The 17,819-nt window shown below is 42.0% G+C and overlaps 2 protein-coding genes across 4 annotated transcripts in view; one reads left to right on the top strand and one right to left on the bottom strand.

Annotated features, from left to right (window-relative positions):
* The window catches only part of LOC128694735 (uncharacterized), a 268,775-nt gene that overhangs the window by 108,575 nt on the left and 142,381 nt on the right, over positions 1–17,819 (bottom strand). The window lies entirely within an intron of this gene.
* LOC128705810 (uncharacterized) lies at positions 8,477–17,147 on the top strand. Of its 2 annotated transcripts, XM_070095912.1 has the most exons (4): positions 8,477–9,297; positions 9,760–9,828; positions 14,156–14,484; positions 16,947–17,147. In XM_070095912.1, the coding sequence occupies exons 1-4, from the start codon at positions 9,100–9,102 to the stop codon at positions 16,972–16,974; spliced, it is 624 nt and encodes a 207-aa protein (XP_069952013.1). In that variant the 5' UTR covers positions 8,477–9,099; the 3' UTR covers positions 16,975–17,147. The 2 variants fall into 2 exon arrangements, with proteins under 2 accessions (XP_069952013.1, XP_069952014.1); XM_070095913.1 differs by lacking the exon at positions 9,760–9,828.

The following is a 17,819-nucleotide window of genomic DNA, read 5'->3' as shown; positions in this document are numbered from 1 at the left end:
ACCGTAATTCACACAACCACTTGATAAACTACAGAAACTCAAGACTTATCGCCACAGAAGACAACACCCAATACCGAAGAATCCTGGAATCATCACTTATTTCTATATCCGACAACTTCAACCAGAATAGTGGCTTCTATAACATAGCTGAACCACTTGCCAAGAAACTTCAATTAGGTAAATCAATGTCATCATTGCTAAAGGGTAACTGTGCCAAAGTGCATTTGTTACACACAAAATGAATTCTGGCACCGTTGCTATAATTGTACATACATCCATCATGCACCCACCCCTTACACATTTTACATAAGGTGCCTTTTCTGTTTTTCATGCGTACTTTAGTACAGTGTATGCACCTGTTTGGTAGTGTTTGAGATAATAATGGCTGTATTGTCTCACGTTGACCTATGTATGCATTACATATGGAGTTAAGGTTATCATTCCTAGCTACTAGACCGTCATTATCACCGTCATTTATCTGTCTGTTTTGCCTCTGCACAATAGTTTGAGGTCCTGGATTAATTTGGATATCACCACTTAAGAGCGCTACAATAAGAGCTGTGTACCACTGTTTTTGTTTGGGTATGCGGTGTTGCCATACCTTGCAGCGATAGTGACATTTACTTTTCTGGTAGGATGGCAACTGTTGGGCTTTTACTGTCCAGGGCGCTGTTACTCCATTCACCTTTTCCAGCCCCCATGACTGATTTCTTTCTTCATGGAATTGAAGAAGAAATATAAATATAATTATGGCAGCCTGTACCCCCCTAATGCCTGCCATTTTCACTCTTCGCTCTTTTACTCATATACAATAATATTTATTTCTCTTTTCCAGTCCCTAGTACACTTAGTATCTGCTTTAGCAATCACCACTGAATTACTAGTAAAATTTCCTCTTCAAAACCCTCTTCACTGCTCACTTTTCCCTTAACTTCACAAACCCCTTACAGTTAACCCCTTATTACACACTCCCCTTCCCATCTCACTTCACAGTCTGGCTTCCCCAATTTACTTCTAACTCCTTTCCATTCTGGTAGATCAGAAAGGTTTAATCTATGGTTTTATCCTTCCAAATCCCCCTCAATTCCATTTATCGGGGGTTGTGTGGTGTTGTTTTCTCCTGACCTGTTCTGCTGACTCAGCCATTTTTAAAACACTGAGGGGAGTAACGCCACCTACAACCTGACTTTCCTTGAGTTTATAGATATATTTGGCGTTTTCTGCTATGATTCTCTCACTGTACACTGGTCAGCTGAATATAGGTCAGCTACTAAAACTGTATGTACTCGCCTGGTTGTAGTTGCAGGGGCCGAGTCACAGCTCCTGGCCCCACCTCTTCACTGGTCGCTACTGGGTCACTCTCACTGAACCATGAGCTTTATCATACCTCTTCTTAAAGCTATGAATGGATCCTGCCTCTATGGAAAATTTTGTAGGGTGTTACCTGTATGTACCTCAACATTACATGCATACAAGTAATCTCATTGGGAGACAACCATATTGTTTACCGTAGTCACCCCGTGTAGACATGTGAGAAAACTTAACCACCCCTGGTCACGGCAGGTGGTTCCTTCGACCTCACTATCTTATCCATATCTATCCGGGATCAGTATAAATTGGATAGCACCCACAAGTACGGCGCTACTAATTAATTGTGGACTGTATAGATTATATTAGTTTAACTGAATGAAGGGGGGGGGGAGGTAGGTTACACATGGACATATCCATCAAGGAAAAACACTTGTACATAATCCCACCACTTACCAGATATTATCTGGTGGTCACTTGATGTAGCTGGATCACCCATAACCCATCCAATTACAACATACCTAACTGGCCAGTATCAGTCTGCTATAACTAGAAAGGTTAGCTGCGGGTGATTGATGCTCCTTATTTCCTCCATTCACCATCTCATTTCGATGCCCTGTTACACCGACACGGTTCTTATTCCAGCAGGATGAGGTACCCGTTGGTTTGTCCCAGTTTAGAAGTCGTAACTCCATAAAAACTTCACTATCCTCGAGACAGGAACAACGAGGTAAACATGTGCACACACTCTGGGAATGGCAGCTCATATCGCTTCAACGATTCCTTAACTTAGTGTTATTATCACTGATCACATTACAATTCACAAGACGATTTAATGTCTCATAATTATTATACACATTAGAGGTCACTCCATTAAGATCTGAGACCGATGAGTGAGGATTAACTCACGGGTAATTTCCCCTGGACACATTCCATGGCGGAGCACCCGTCACCCCCGGTCCTACTATTATCCACTCATTTTACCACTTTATTACGGTGGTCACGTAAATCACGTTCCCTCACTCTTCACCAGGAACAGTTACGACACTTCCTATTAGAAAGTGAGGCCTATATTAATCCTTAGGCCGCCGTGAATGCCAATTTCCTGATCCCATATTTTCACAGCCTCCTCATTACATTCAAAACACTGCCGCCAACCCCTGCCCCGAGTCGACCTGTCCCCCCTCCCCGCCCCCGCACATCCGCGCAGGCGCAGGGCGAACCCGGTTGGTTATATTCAAAATACAAATACATTTTGACCCAAATCAACACATTAAACACTTATTAGGCACTATAGCTTCGGAAATTAAATAATTTCCACAGCCTCCACTACATCGCTTCCCAAACTGTTCCACCTCCTGACTACTCTGTGACTGAAGAAATACTTCCTGACATCTCTGTGATTCGTCTGTGTCTTCAACTTTCAACTGTGTCCCCTTGTTGCTGTGTCCCATCTCTGGAACATCCTGTCTTTGTCCACCTTGTCAATTCCTCTCAGTATTTTATATGCCGTTATCATGTCCCCCCTATCTCTCCTGTCCTCCAGTGTCGTCAGGTCGATTTTCCTTAACCTCTCCTCGTAGGACATGCCTCTTAGCTCTGGGACTAGTCTTGCTGCAAACCTTTACACTTTTTCTAGTTTCTTTATGTGCTTGGCTAGATGTGGGTTCCAAACTGGTGCCGCATACTCCAATATGGGCCTAACGTACACGGTGTACAGGGTCCTGAACGATTCATTATTAAGATGGCGGAATGTTGTTCTTATCTTTGCAAGGCGCCCATATGCTGCAGCAGTTATTTGGTTGATGTGCACTTCAGGAGATGTGCGTGGTGTTATACTCACCTCAAGATCTTTTTTCTTGAGTGAGGTTTATAGTCTCTGACCCCTTAGACTGTACTCCGTCTGTGGTCTTCTTTGCCCTTCCCCAATCTTCATGACTTTGCGCTTGGTGGGGTTGAACTCCAGGAGCCAATTGCTGGACCAGGCCTGCAGCCTGTCCAGATCCCTTTGTAGTTCTGCCTGGTCCTCATCCGACTGAATTCTTCTCATCAACTTCACATCATCTGCAAACAGGGATACTTCGGAGTCTATTCCTTCCGTCATGTCGTTCACAAATACCAGAAACAGCACCGGTCCTAGGACTTTCCCCTGTGGAACCCCACTCGTCACAGGCGCCCACTCTGACACCTAGCCTCGTACCACGACTCGCTGCTGTCTTCCAACAGATATTCCCTGATCCACTGTAGTGCCTTCCCTGTTATCCCTGCCTGATCCTCCAGTTTTTGCACTAATCTCTTGTGTGGAACTGTCAAATGCCTTCTTGCAGTCCAAGAAAATGCAGTCTACCCACCTCTCTCTCTTGTATACTGCTATCACCATGTCATAGAACTCCAGTAGGTTTATGACACAGGATTTCCTGTCCCTGAAACCATGTTAGTTGTTGTAAGAGATGATAAGAGAGATAATATTTTTATTCTTATTTTTAACCCGGAGGGTTAGCCACCCAGGATAACTCAAAAAAAGTCAGTGCGCCATCGAGGACTCTGTCTTATTTCCATTGGGGTCCTTTACATTTCTCCAGGATGCGACACACACCAGTCGACTAACACCCAGGTACCTACTTACTTGCTTGGTGAACAGGGACAGCAGGTGTAAGGAAACACGTCCAACGTTCCTATCCGGCCGGGGCTCGAGCCACGTACAATCAGTGTGTGGCGAGAGCGTTGCCATATCTTAGTATATCTCCTTTATAGTACAATAATAAGATATTATCTCCTTTACAGTATAATAATAAGATATTATCTCCTTTATAGTGTAATAATAAGGTATTACAAGGACCCCAACGGAAATAAGTCACTCTGACTTTTTTTGGGTTATCCCAGGTTCTCTACACATATCCTGCTATGTATGATAATCTATATAACTGTATTTGTGTATACCTAAATAAACTTACTTACCTGGGATAACCCCCTCCCCCCAAAAATATCAAACACAGTGACTTATTTGAAATTTACGGATTATTACACCAAAATAACCCAAGAAATGAAAGTAGTATCTTTTTCACGTTGAGTATCTTTCGAGACTTTCCAAGAACGGTGCCCACGAAACCTGATTAATACCCAGGTTTCTCTTTATCTTAGGTGAACAGAGGTACCAGGTGTGATTTCAGTGTTAAGGATTGGGACCAATCCCTTAAAAAACATTCAATGTGTAAACTGTGATGTATATTTCTTGTATACGTTCCAGTGAGTATGGTTCGCGGACCTTCAAACATTCCCAGTGGTTCAGATGCTTGAGTGCCTTCAAACAAGCAGTGAAGGCTAAGATTCAGTTTTACATTATTTCCAACACGGGTGCAGCCAGACGGGAGCTTTGATGGTGGTTCCCTGATTGGAAGAGGGAGTTGGAGGTTTCTTCTGAAGCTGCATAATTATTATTACTATTTTCATTGGGGTCTTTCAGGCTGAAGGAATATGGGGAGCTGAAGTCGCAGCCCCCTCCCTGCACGCACCCCCTGATTTCAAATCAATGCATATACAAAAAAAAAAAATCTATAGCATGTACATTTCTTCATTTTAATTTTAATCAAGAAGCGTGCATGGGGAATGGGAGGCATTTAGGTTCGTTCCATGAAAGAGTAGGATAAGTCCAGTTCCTTGGATCAAAAGCCCCTCACCGACAACAAGTACCTTTACCAGTTATGCAACTTTGCTTGCCTTAAGTCTTGAAGGAGGCTATTAGTATTACAGCAATATTCGAACCTATAGAGAAAAACTAATTTGAAGAATATTGTCGCTGGCTTGGCATCTCTTCTTTTGAATGTTCTAGTTATGCAGCCCATCACTGTTGTGATCTTTGAATGTAAAATCCTATGACATTATTACTACCAAGTCTCTCACATTAATTAATCTTCCACTCTGAATGTTTCCAGTTTATGTCGTACTCCGATCCAGTTTTTAATTCCCCAGTTGATATCAGCTGGAAGGTTTACTAAGTCCTCAAAGGACACCACTCTCATACAAATTCTAATATCGTCTGTAAAACATGGTGAGGTACATGGCACGAGAATGTACCAGGGAAGTGGGGCGAGTACTGCACTTTGAGAAACATAGTTTTTCACTATGGCAGCCTCCGATTTCACTCTTTTTTTTTTTATTACTCTATGGGTACCATCTCCTTTAAGTAAACACGTGACACTTAAGTAAACTGACTTAAGTGTCACGTGTCAAATATACAGAACGTATGTTACTTAAGATACTCTTAAAAATGTTTCGATCCACTGTATCTTGCAGTATCAGAACCCCTGGTTAATGTACTCATCCACAGATTTTATCTTGCCATATCTGAGAGTCTGGATGCTGGAACTGAGAGTCTGAACCTGACACAGCCATGACTCATATTATATTAAGTTCTGTGACAGTTAATTTCCTTACGTCTCTTCTCTTTACAATAAATTCAGGCGTGCCTTGCTTCAAACTAAAGCCTTCTAGAATCTGTCGTAATATTTTACATCTTAGTTGTTTCTAACCTGCCTAAAGTCAGCTTAACTACAGTTAGTATTATTTAAAGCCAACAATGTTGCCGAATAAGCCAAGTCGACAAGTACTGGTTATAAAGCTTGGCATCTACACGCGTATATGAAAAATGCACTCGAGATACACAACAACGTTCATATTTCTCTTGAGTAAACTTGACATGAAGGGTGACGGAAAAATATACTTTGGCTCACGTCTGTATAAACATTAAACAACATGAGCTGGTGGAGAAAAGCTGCCAGAAACTCGCTCAAATCATACGAGATGAGCCTTGTGAATGGAGTTGTTTTGGTGGCAGTCAAAAACCTTGTGTCAAGATGTTATGACGCGACTGCAGTGGTGGTGGTGCTGGTGGTGGTGCTAGAGCTGCTGCTGGTGGTGGTACTGCTGGTGGTGGTGCTGGTGGTGCTGGGGGTGCTGCTGGTGCTGGTGGTGCTGCTGGTGGTGTTGGGGGTGCTGCTGGTGCTGGAGCTGCTGTTGCTGGTGGTGGTGGTGGTGGTGGTGCTGCTGGTGCTGGGGGTGCTGCTGGTGCTGGAGCTGCTGGTGCTGTTGTTGCTGGTGGTGCCGGTGGTGCTGCTGGTGCTGGTGGTGCTGGTGGTGCTGCTGCTGCTTGTGCCCCTAATGATAATGATGATCCACTCAGTCTGTCTACACAATGATTCCTAGGAAGAGTTTCATCTCTGCCTGGATTTTCTATAGTATCAATCTTCCAATCATACATCAATTTTGTCCCTAACATATACAGTAGAAGAGAAAGTTCGGGAGGACATGATCATGATGTACAAAATTATCAGAGGACTCGAAAGGGCATGAAAAGATAGTCTGAAAAGAGGAGACAGGGGACCAGGAAAAAAACAGATAAAAGGTAAAGATACATTCACAAGGGCTTTACAAAGTAATGCCAGTAGATTATATACAGACTATTAAAAATAGATATGATAGGACCCATGTGGCCAGTGACTTATACGAGGGACCAGGAGCCAGGACTCGACACCCGCAATCACAATTACTAAGTATCTGTACATACTGGTGCTATGACCAGCACAAATTTAGTCCCCCGAAACTGGTGAGGTTCCATGACAAAGTAGATTTTATAAAGTAATAAAGAGAGGGATGAGTAGACTGCATATTCCTGGTTGCAAAAGAAGATATTTGACACTGTATGACATCAGACTCTGATACATAAACAAGAAGTGCAAATGGAAAGAACATGAAAAGTACTACAATATATCAAAGACAATCTAAAGAAATGAGACTAACGCTGACAGTAACGAAGACAGAATCAATATGGACGAGTATGATGAGTGAGGTCCCACAAGGATCAGTACTGGTACCGGTAACGTTCGAGAAATGTCATTGATATTGTGGAGAATGTAGAGTTCTATGTGTCCCTGGTCATATATAATGTAAAGTTGATAAGATAAATGAAAATTGGAAATGACAAGAGCAGATTAGAAGATGATTGAGACTCAAGAATAATCAATTAAGTGATACTGAAATTCAACATCAGTATGAGCAAAGCTAAGAAAGTCTAAGAAGAAGAGAAAAGACAAGAAGCAAAGCATATACTGAGAGGGATTGGAGAGTTAAATAGAAATTACAAATCTCGTACAAAAAAGACATAGGAAAAGCCCAGTTCCGAGCAAGAGAAGCACATCAACCATTCAACTTTGATAGTACACGCCTCAATATAAACATAAAAACTACCAGTAGAAACCTTAACAAACAGTAATTCAGGACCCAGCGTATAACACAAGTCAGTCTTATCATAAAGCATAACCAGAATCTCAAGACAGCCCAGAGGTTCACAACAAAACTAGTCAGGGCACTAAGCGAAGTGGCGGGGGATGGGGGCGACAGACTTCCAATTGTACTTGGCAACATTACCTCTGGCACACTGTCAACTGCCTTGAACCTTTGCGTCAGTGACGAAAAAAAGCAGCCGTGGCACCCCCACCACCGACTACAAAGACCCCCCACCCCTGACACCGCTTCTAGCACACCCCACCATCAACGAAAAGCTTTCCTCCAACTGTTGGCACACACTCGCCGTCAACGACAAAGCCTTAATAATATAATATAATATAATAATAATAATAATAATAATAATAATAATAATAATAATAATAATAATAATAATAATAATAATAATAATATATCTTAATATCTACAAGTACATGTACAAGGTATACAGTCCTAGCTGACATCAGTGACATACTACTATATAGAACCCCTTGTTATGCAGAGCATTTCGGGCAAATTAGGATGTGACCCACACAAGTCGACTAGCACTCAAATACAACTCAAGGAACAACAGGTGTAAGGAAACACGCCCAGCGTTTCCATCCTTACCGGGAATCGAACCACGGACCTTCAGTGTGCGAAGCAAGAGCTTTGCCTATTAGGCCACGGGCCCTCCAATCCTGGCACTGTGCCCACAGTTTATGCCACTTCCTTTGCTTTACATTATATCCTCAATTAGGGGACATTTTCATTATATGCACATATGACGACACTGAAAACTATCCTAAATGTTTCGTTCCTTGAGAGAAGAATGAGTAAGGAGGAGGGAGAGAGGAGCAAACTGTCTTTTTTTGGCACTGCATCTTGGCAGTGGTAGTCTTACGTGGCAAGGTGGCACTGGGGAGACGGGAGCTTCCCTACAGGTTGAAGTGAAGGCTTTTAGGTATAAATCATACCGATAAGTGTGTGTCATCTACAAAGTATTGTTACACAACACTCTCCTCGGAGACTCGGAGGAGAGTTTTGTTCAACAATTGAAAGAATTATAATTGAAGAATTGGCGTTGCCAAGGAAGTTATAAATTGGTAAGGTGGCACCCGCTCTCTTCTGACGTGGCGTGCCTACATTTACCCGGTGGGAAGACAGCCACACAAACGTTATTCGGCGGTAGAGGTAACTCTTCTCCTTTTGTTACTTGTCTCTGTATGTGTGTGTGACAGAGAGATCCTCAGTTCCTGGGATGGTGGCTCCGGCATTTGTGATAACAAGAGTGATTCTGTATCCTCTAACGCTTTGATAAACAAGTCAACAACGACTTACACAGTGAGAGAAAAATATGCGAGTGAAGGAAAACTATCAAGCATCAGTGTAAGGAAGAATTCCTGAATTTTCTTTTTATGCTCTAGTGAGCTTTACCTCAACACCAGTAGAACCGTGCGATACAGCATTTACTTTGAGTGAGGCAAAGCTCGCCTCTGGAACTCTCCTTGCTCGCCTCTCGAATTCTCCAAAATGCAGGCGTGGACGACTTTGTGTTTACTTCTGACGGCGACGTCGACAGTGGCTGACAACGCCGCGTTATTCTGGAACCTCTACGATGCCGTCATATCTGGAGGCCGCATTCTTCACGACGTCGCTGACGGAGTGGGCGCCGTCTCGAAGGCCATCAGAGCCATAGACCACTTCCTCGACTCCACCGCAGAGGCCCAGGTATGTTTACAACGTTTTCAGTGTTGCTACCGCCTCCTGCTGGTGTCTGCAGATCTAGTAGTGGTGGATAATCATTACAGGTTAAAGTTTGTAGCTTACCGACTACACGAGGAATATTAAGGTCGTATGTCATCTGTAAACCACCAGTTAAGAATACTCTAATTAACAAAACAGGGATTAAAGTAAACGCTCTTTACGGTGTACGAACACCAAAAGATACACTCTTCCATCTATATACACTGTGGAAGGTGTGAAGTTTTTCCTGTTTGACGATGATGCCAAGTAACTGATGACAGTGTTTCACGATGCTTTTGGCACTGGCAATATTGAGAGGATAATGGTGACAGACGTCGATGAAATTGTAGCAGTAGTAGTAGTTAAAACATAGGCAATGTAGTCATATCTTTTGTAAGTTTTTTTGTGTGTGTGTGTTTCATCTATTCGTGTTTGTGTGTTTTACAGGTGAAGGAAGCGATAGAGACAAGCGAGAAGACAGAAACAGCGCCTGAGAACCCATCAACAGCCCAGCAGGCAAGAGTAACAGTCTATTGTTGATGATGCTATTACGGCTGTTGTTGCTGCCCTGTTAACGAGAATAACTGTACAAGAAAAAAGCAAGCTAAAAATATATAAAAGCCAAAAGAAATATCATACAATACATTAGGAACATAAGAACATAAGAAAGAAGGAACACTGCAACAGGCCTACTGATCCATGCGAAGCAGGTCCATGTCCCCCCCGATTAACCCAATGACCCACCTAGTCAGGTCACTTCCACTTAAGGGAGGAGCAAGGCATCAGACCTAGTAGCACAAGCTAGTCAGGTCCAACTCACACCCACCCACACCCACTCATATATTTATCTAACCTATTTTTAAAACTACACAGCGTTTTAGCCTCTATAACGGTACTCGGGAGTTTGTTCCACTCATCCACAACTCTATTACCAAACCAGTGCTTTCCTATATCCTTCCTGAATCTGAATTTTTCCAACTTGAAACCATTGCTGCGAGTCCTGTCTTGGCTGGAAATTTTCAGCACGCTATTTACATCCCCTTTATTTATTCCTGTTTTCCATTTATACACCTCGATCATTATCCCCCTTAATTCTATGCCTTTCTATAGAGTGCAGATTCAGGGCCCTCAGTCTATGCTCATAGGGAAAATTTCTGATACATGGGATCAACTTTGTCATCCTCCTCTATACGTTTTCCAGAGCATTTATATCCATTCTGTAATACGGTGACCAGAACTGTGCAGCATAATCTAAACGAGGCCTAACCAAGGATATATAGAGTTGAAGAACAACCTGAGGACTTCTATTATTTATACTTCTAGATATGAAACCAAGGATTCTGTTAGCTTTATTGCGAACACTAATGCACTGTTGTCTTTGTTTTAAATTATTGCTAACCAGAACTCCTAAATCCTTTTCGCAATCAGTAGTATTAAGATCTACATTTAGTTTATATGTAGCATAGTTATTTTCCTGTCCAACATTTAGAACTTTGCATTTGTCTATATTAAACTGCATCTGCCACTTCTCCGACCATTGCATCAGTCTATTCAAATCATCCTGGAGTGCTCCAATGTCCTCATTAGAATAAACTGACCGGCTTATTTTGGTGTCACCAGCAAATTTGCTCATGTCGCTATTTATTCCCTCATCTATGTCGTTCATGTAAATTGTGAACAACAACGGGCCCAACACTGACCCCTGTGGAACACCGCTTGTGACGTGCCCCCATTCTTAATTCTCCCCGTTTATACAAACTCTCTGCTGCCTATTTGTCAACCATGCCTCTACCCAGGAAAAAATTTCTCCTCCTATTCCGTGTGCCTTAAGTTTCCTCAATAGCCTCTGATGTGGAACTCTATCGAAAGCCTTACTGAAGTCGATATACACAGTATCATATTCATTACCAAGATCAACCTCCTCAAACACCTTAGTGAAAAAAGTTAGTAAATTCGTAAGACAGGAGCGCCCCTTTGTAAAACCGTGTTGAGATTCATTAATCAATTTATGCCTATCAAGATGGCTACGAATTGCTTCGGCAATTATTGATTCCATAAATTTTCCCACTATGGAGGTAAGGCTTATTGGTCTATAGTTCGAAGCTAAGGACCTGTCACCTGCCTTGTAAATAGGTATTACATTTGCCATTTTCCACTTATCAGGCACTATGCCAGTTTGTAGTGATGTGTTGAAAAGATTAGCCAAAGGTATGCTAAGTTCCTCTTTACATTCCTTTAACACCCTTGCAAACAGTTCATCAGGGCCTGGGGATTTATTGGGTTTTAATTTCTCTATTTGTCTGAGGACCATGTCACTAGTTACAGCAATCGTGCATAGTTTATTATCGTCCTGTTCTACATAATCTATTATTTCAGGAATTTCGCTAGTATTTTCCTGGGCAAAAACTGAGAGGAAGTAAGTATTGAAAATTTCACACATATCCTTATCACTGTCAGTGATCTGACCTGAGTTACTCTTAAGTGGGCCAATCTTGTCCCTAATCTTACTTCTGTATACCTGAAAGAACCCTTTTGGGTTAGTCTTCGAATCCCTTGCGACCTTAGCCTCATAATCCCTTTTTGCTTTTCTTATTCCTTTTTTATTTCTCTCTTTAACTGAATATATTGATTTCTTAACTGCCCATCCCCTCTTTTGATACGCCTATATATGCCTCTCTTTTGACCAATGAGATGTTTTAATCTATTGTTCATCCATTTGGGATCATTTTTGTTAAATCTAATTTCCCTACTCGGAACAAAAGTTGTCTGGGCAGCTAGAACTATGCTCTGAAAACGTCATATTGGCAAACAAGATCACCTCCCTGACCCATAGTCAGATCATCCCAATTTAGCTCACCCAGGTAATTTCTCAGTCCCATGAAATCGGCCAAGCAAAAGTCTGGAACAGAGATTTGCTTGCAGTTATCTGGGTAATTCCATGATATATTGAAACTAAGCGATTTGTGATCACTTTCCCCAAGCTCATCATTAACCTCAAGATTATTGATTAGTGATTCTTTGTTGGCAAGAACCAAGTCAAATAGATAGTTTGCTCTGGAAAACATACGAAGGAGGATGACAAAGTTGATCCCATGTATCAGAAATCTTCTCTATGAGGATAGACTGAGGGCCCTGAATCTGCACTCTCTAGAAAGGAGTAGAATTAGGGGGGACATGATTGAGGTGTATAAATGGAAGACAGGAATAAATAAAGGGGATGTAAATAACGTGCTGACTCGTAGCAATGGTTTTAAGTTGGAAAAATTCGGATTCAGGAAAGATATAGGAAAACACTGGTTTGGTAATCGAGTTGTGGATGAGTGGAACAAACTCCCAAGTACAGTTATAGAGGCTAAAACGTTGTATAGTTTTAAAAATAAGTTAGATAAATACATGAGTAGGTGTGAGTTGGACCCGATTAGCTTGTGCTACTAGGTCAGTTGCCGTGTTCCTTCCTTAAGTGAATGTGACCTGACCTGACTAGGTAGGGCATTGGCTTAAGCCGGTAGGAGACTTGGACCTGCCTCGTATGGGCCACTAGGTCTGCTGCAGTGTTCCTTCTTTCTTATGTTCTAGTTGGTTCTGTCACAAACTGTTCGAAAAAGCAATCCTGAACCGTATCAAGAAAGTCACTAGACTCAAGATTTCCTGTCGCACTGTTCCAATCAATTTGTCTAAAGTTAAAATCTCCCATTAACACAACATTTTCATATCTAGATGCCTTATGAATTTCGTCCCATAACATCTTACTGCACTCCCTATCAAGGTTTGGGGCCTATAAATCACACCCAAAATTAATTTGTCACAACGCTCGAGAAACTGTAGCCAAACATATTCTGTGTCCGATGTTTCTAATCTTATATTATAAATACATGAGTGGGTGTGGGTGGGTGTGAGTTGGACCTGACTAGCTTGTGCTGCTGGGTCTGGTGCCGTGCTCCTTCCTTGAGTGGAGGTGACCAGACTGGGTGGGTCATTGGGCTAATCGGGGGGGGGGCATGGACCTGCTCCGCATGGGTCAGTAGGCCTGTTGCAGTGTTCCTTCTTTCTTATGTTCTTATATCATGTCTAAGACAACAATTTAAATTATCTCTGACATACATCGCCACTCCACCACCCTTCCTGCTTGCCTCCAATTCCCTATGAATATAAAAATATGTTAGTTCATACACGTAATTTTGAGCATCTTACCTATGGTTAAAATTTCAGAAAAGAAAATTGTTGCTTACAAAATAGTTATTTTTATTATAGTCTTGAGAAAGTGCTAAATCCGTAGGGGTCATACAGCTCCTGGGGAAAGAGAATCATATTTGATCTGAGATAGAGGAGGAAAATCAATGGGTGAGTCAACTATGTTTGAGTCAAATTATGGAGAAGGTAGTGCTCATTGTAATGCGAATATCAATCCTGCACTTTATAAGCTCAATGTATTTATTACAGACCGGGTCGCGGGGGCGTTGACCCCTGAAACATGAATAACCTCGAGGATTGTGTAGTATTGGAGCTATGAAGCTCAAGGTACCACACTTTATGAGGCTCTGAGCCTAATTTACAGATCCAAAAGGCAATCTACACATTTCCAAAACAGAAGAAACTTTACGAAATCGGTTTCACTAACCCAGATTTTCGAGGTGTTTCTCTTTTTTCCGCCCAATGCCTCACATAGTAGTGTGCATCTTAGTAGAAACAAATGTAAGAATAGGTATCCCATCGTCCACTGTGAGGATAGGTATCCCGTCTTTTACTGTTACACTCGCACGCTGTGGGGATCACGGGCTTCAAACGGATAATATCCCTTTTCTATGACATATCTGTCTTATACTGACATATCTTTCTGGCACAGACCTCGTCTCCTGATCCCCTCGACACCTCTGTGCCCATCTTCAGTGGCTGCGGAGCTCTTGGTTTGCACATACGAGACGACACCTTACCAGTGAGTCGCTTAACTGAGTGCTGCGGCACCCACGACCTCTGCTACCGCGCCTCATGCAGAGTCAACAAAAAAGACTGCGACTTCAAGCTAAAAGCGTGTCTGTACACAGTCTGCGATGACAAGACGATGACCCGAGCAGTCCAACAGACGTGCAGAGGCGCTGCCAAGCTTCTCTTCTCAGGCACGATGGCCCTGTCCTTCCAGCAGTACAACAGCGCTCAGGGGGCGCTCGAGTGTAAGTAAGTATCACCGACAGACAACCGTTTTTGTTTTCAAGCAGTTAGCATGACAACCTCTACATAGAGTGAAACGTTGTCCACAATTTGAATGAATTCTTCTGTAAAGGCACTTGTGCAACACTTAGGATACTGTGTTAATGAAACGTTTCGGGCACTTTGCGCTTGTCACTCCCGTGCAGAGTGTATTGAAAACATGACTTGAAGGTCATGTGGAGGTCAGATGAAAAAGAAAGAGGGCAGGTTAAGGGTTAAGTAGCGGTAGTGTGGTGTGTGGACCGGGCCACCGTGTCACCAGAATGCAGCGTCTTTTTCAGGTAAAATAAAATATTCGCGAGTGCATCAGATAAGATTAAGAGACTTTCCTCAATCTTGTCCCCCAGGATGCGACCCACACCAGTCGACTAACACCCAGGTACCTATCTGCTGGTAGGTGAACAGGACAACAGGTGTAACGAAACGTGTCGAGATGTTTCCACCTGCCGGGAATCGAACCCGGGCCCTCCGTGTGTGAAGCGGGAGATTTAGCCACCCGGCCACCGGCAATATGTTAGGAAAAAGAACACAAGTGCAACCAATGTGACATTTTATTGTGGTAACGTTTCGCTCTCCAGGAGCTTCATCAAGCCGTTACAAACAATACATGGGCACTGAGAGTATATATAGGCTTAGAGTGAGGTGTAATACTAGTGGTAGTAGTAGTAATAGTAATACATGTGGTAGAACAGTCAACTTGCACATGAGTAAAAAGTTATAAAAGCTATTACTTAGGCAGCATAAAAATAGATGGGACAAATATTTCTCTTAGTGGTTGGATTTGAGGTCTGTTTCAGTGTTCCTTCTCTGTTAAGTTCTTGTGTAATATTAGCAGCAGAGACTATGTGATGGCAGGTTTTTTTTTTTGAGGAGGATGTTTGCTAATACAGTGGACCCCCGGTTAACGAACTTTTTTCATTCCAGTAGTATGTTCAGGTGCCAGTACTGACCGAATTTTTTCCCATAAGGAATATTGTGAAGTAGATTAGTCCATTTCAGACCCCCAAACATACACGTACAAACGCACTTACATAAATACTTACATAATTTGTCGCATTTGGAGGTGATCGTTAAGCGGGGGTCCACTGTACTTCAAAGATGATGAAGCTGTCTTTATTTTGCTTGTGTTAGAAACAGCGATTAATGATAATTTAAGCCATTTACGTCTGCGGAAATTAGGTTCTCTGATCACTAGTCGGGCGTCGTTGAATTTCATGAGGTAATTGGTGGAATTCCAGTGCTGAACGCAGGCCCTGTTCAAGTTATCGTTACTACATGCGTTAATGTTTTCACTGAGATGTGTTTCGAGGTTCCTTGCTGTTTCACCGCCATATATTCTGTCGCAGCCTCCACAAGTTATAGTGTAAACTCCTGCATTGACTGGTTCGTGGTAATTCGATTTTGTCCTGCTTAGATTCCTTATGGAAGTGCTGGATGCGATGGCGACTCTAGTGTTAGTTTGTGCGAGTACCTTAGAAACGTTCAGTGCAACCTGGCTGATGGGAAGAATTGTAATTTTGTTAGGAGTGGTGCTGGTGCGTGGAGAATTAATGATCTGAAGAGCTTTTTTCTTGCAGTCTTTGATGAAAAAGGAAGGAAAATGTAGATCAGTGAAGGTTTGGTGTATGTAAGAACATTCTTCGTCAAGGACTACAAATTTGGTATGCTCTTAGGAAAAATCCGATGGTGATGCCTCTTTTGGTCTTCGTATCTTGACGTATAGTGAGAATGTAGGAACTCTGACCTGTTAGTTGTGTACGCTCAGGAATACACCAATTCATCACATCTGTCAGACACTGCAACATCATGGAATCTTGGTACAAAGACTTCAACGCTTGCCCAAACCTTTGGACGATGACCTACTTACATTAGTGGCAGGTCCCACTAAGATCCCGCCTCCTCCTGTCTCACCACAGTATATAAGCCACCTCTCTGGCCCTATGCTGCACTTACTACAAGAGTGATGGACTGAACACATCGAATCCAGGTTGAGGGACTGATTACCTCATACTTCTACTCTCCTTACCCATTTCTACTTTGTATTGGACTGATGAAGCCACTGTGTGGCGAAACGTTTCTTCAATAAAGATTCCCATGTGTTGCATAAGTGTCTCAATTCTTCAACTTGTCGGTTTTCAAAACCATTCATCACACCAATGAATATGTCTCTCTTGCTTCTGGTATCACGGTAATGTGGTTCATGAAAATAAGTTACATGGCAAATTTTTCCCAGCGAGCCTTGACTGAATCTCTACCAGTCATTGACGATGTAAGTGATGTCACGACGGACATCACTTACATCGTCAACACATCACATAGTTATTGGGGGAAAATTAATTTCCACTTTAAATCCAGTTTACTACCTAAAAGTGATATTTTTTCATTTCTTAAAATAATATTAGTAGTATTTACGTTTTCTTTATTTTCAGAAAACCTCAAAAAGGTGGAAAATGGTGAAAACAACCGTGAATAAAATACTCAAAATGGGTCAGAAGTATAATACAGTTAACTGTTATGATCACTGTTTAAGATCACCTCCATTACCAGAGAAGCGAGAACACACCTTACCTGGAGCTTACACCATACCCACCCCTTCTCTGTGCTAGTAATAATTTCTGAAAAAAATAAAATATTCCACTGTGTGTGAGAGAGTTTCCAGCATCCTTCTAGACAGGTCTGTGTATTTATCACATCATCCATTTGGTGTGTTGCAGGCGATGGCGCGTTACATATCACCACCTGCAACACACCAAGTCCTCAACTGCAACACAACACCTTCAACTTCCCATTTAATCACCTTCTCAACTACTCAACCATCTTAACATTAACGTAGCATCTTATTCCAACATTGTCAAATCATACACGGAAGACAATTCTTAGTCAAACAAGTTTCAAAACCTCGTAGTTCTATCTGAATGGAAGTATCGGAAGTTCGACGATGCTACAGCTTCCTCATTTCTCCTCCCCTTTCTCATTATTTCACATTATATTTGTATCTTTCTTTTATACCGTGATTTTTATACTTAAGCAATATATAGATACTCGAATCGAGACGTTAATATATTCTGCAATATTAATAATGTAGATAATGAAAGAATTAAAAGTCACAATACGAAGCTGGAACAATTCACCCAAAAACCCGTACTTAGGAGAGGAACCTTATGACGACGTTTCGGTCTGTCCTTGGACCAGGACGGGTCGAAAAGTTCCCCTCCTAAATATGTACTGGTTTTTATTACATAATTGTTAGTTATAATTAGTGGTTATTTATCACTAAATAAATTCCATTATGCAATACACTC

The sequence above is a fragment of the Cherax quadricarinatus genome, chromosome 51, assembly GCF_038502225.1.
Source record: "Cherax quadricarinatus isolate ZL_2023a chromosome 51, ASM3850222v1, whole genome shotgun sequence".
NCBI classification, from domain to species: Eukaryota; Metazoa; Arthropoda; class Malacostraca; order Decapoda; family Parastacidae; genus Cherax; species Cherax quadricarinatus.
The sequence above is the reverse complement of the archived record's forward strand: the minus strand, read 5'-3'. Positions and strand labels throughout refer to the sequence as shown.

Coding starts and splice junctions, on each gene's coding strand:
- LOC128705810 (XM_070095912.1), top strand. CDS start 9,100: ATGCAGGCGTGGACGACTTTGTGTTTACTTCTGACGGCGACGTCGACA. Junction 9,298..9,759: donor ACTCCACCGCAGAGGCCCAG/GTATGTTTACAA, acceptor TGTGTTTTACAG/GTGAAGGAAGCGATAGAGAC. Junction 9,829..14,155: donor ACCCATCAACAGCCCAGCAG/GCAAGAGTAACA, acceptor TTTCTGGCACAG/ACCTCGTCTCCTGATCCCCT.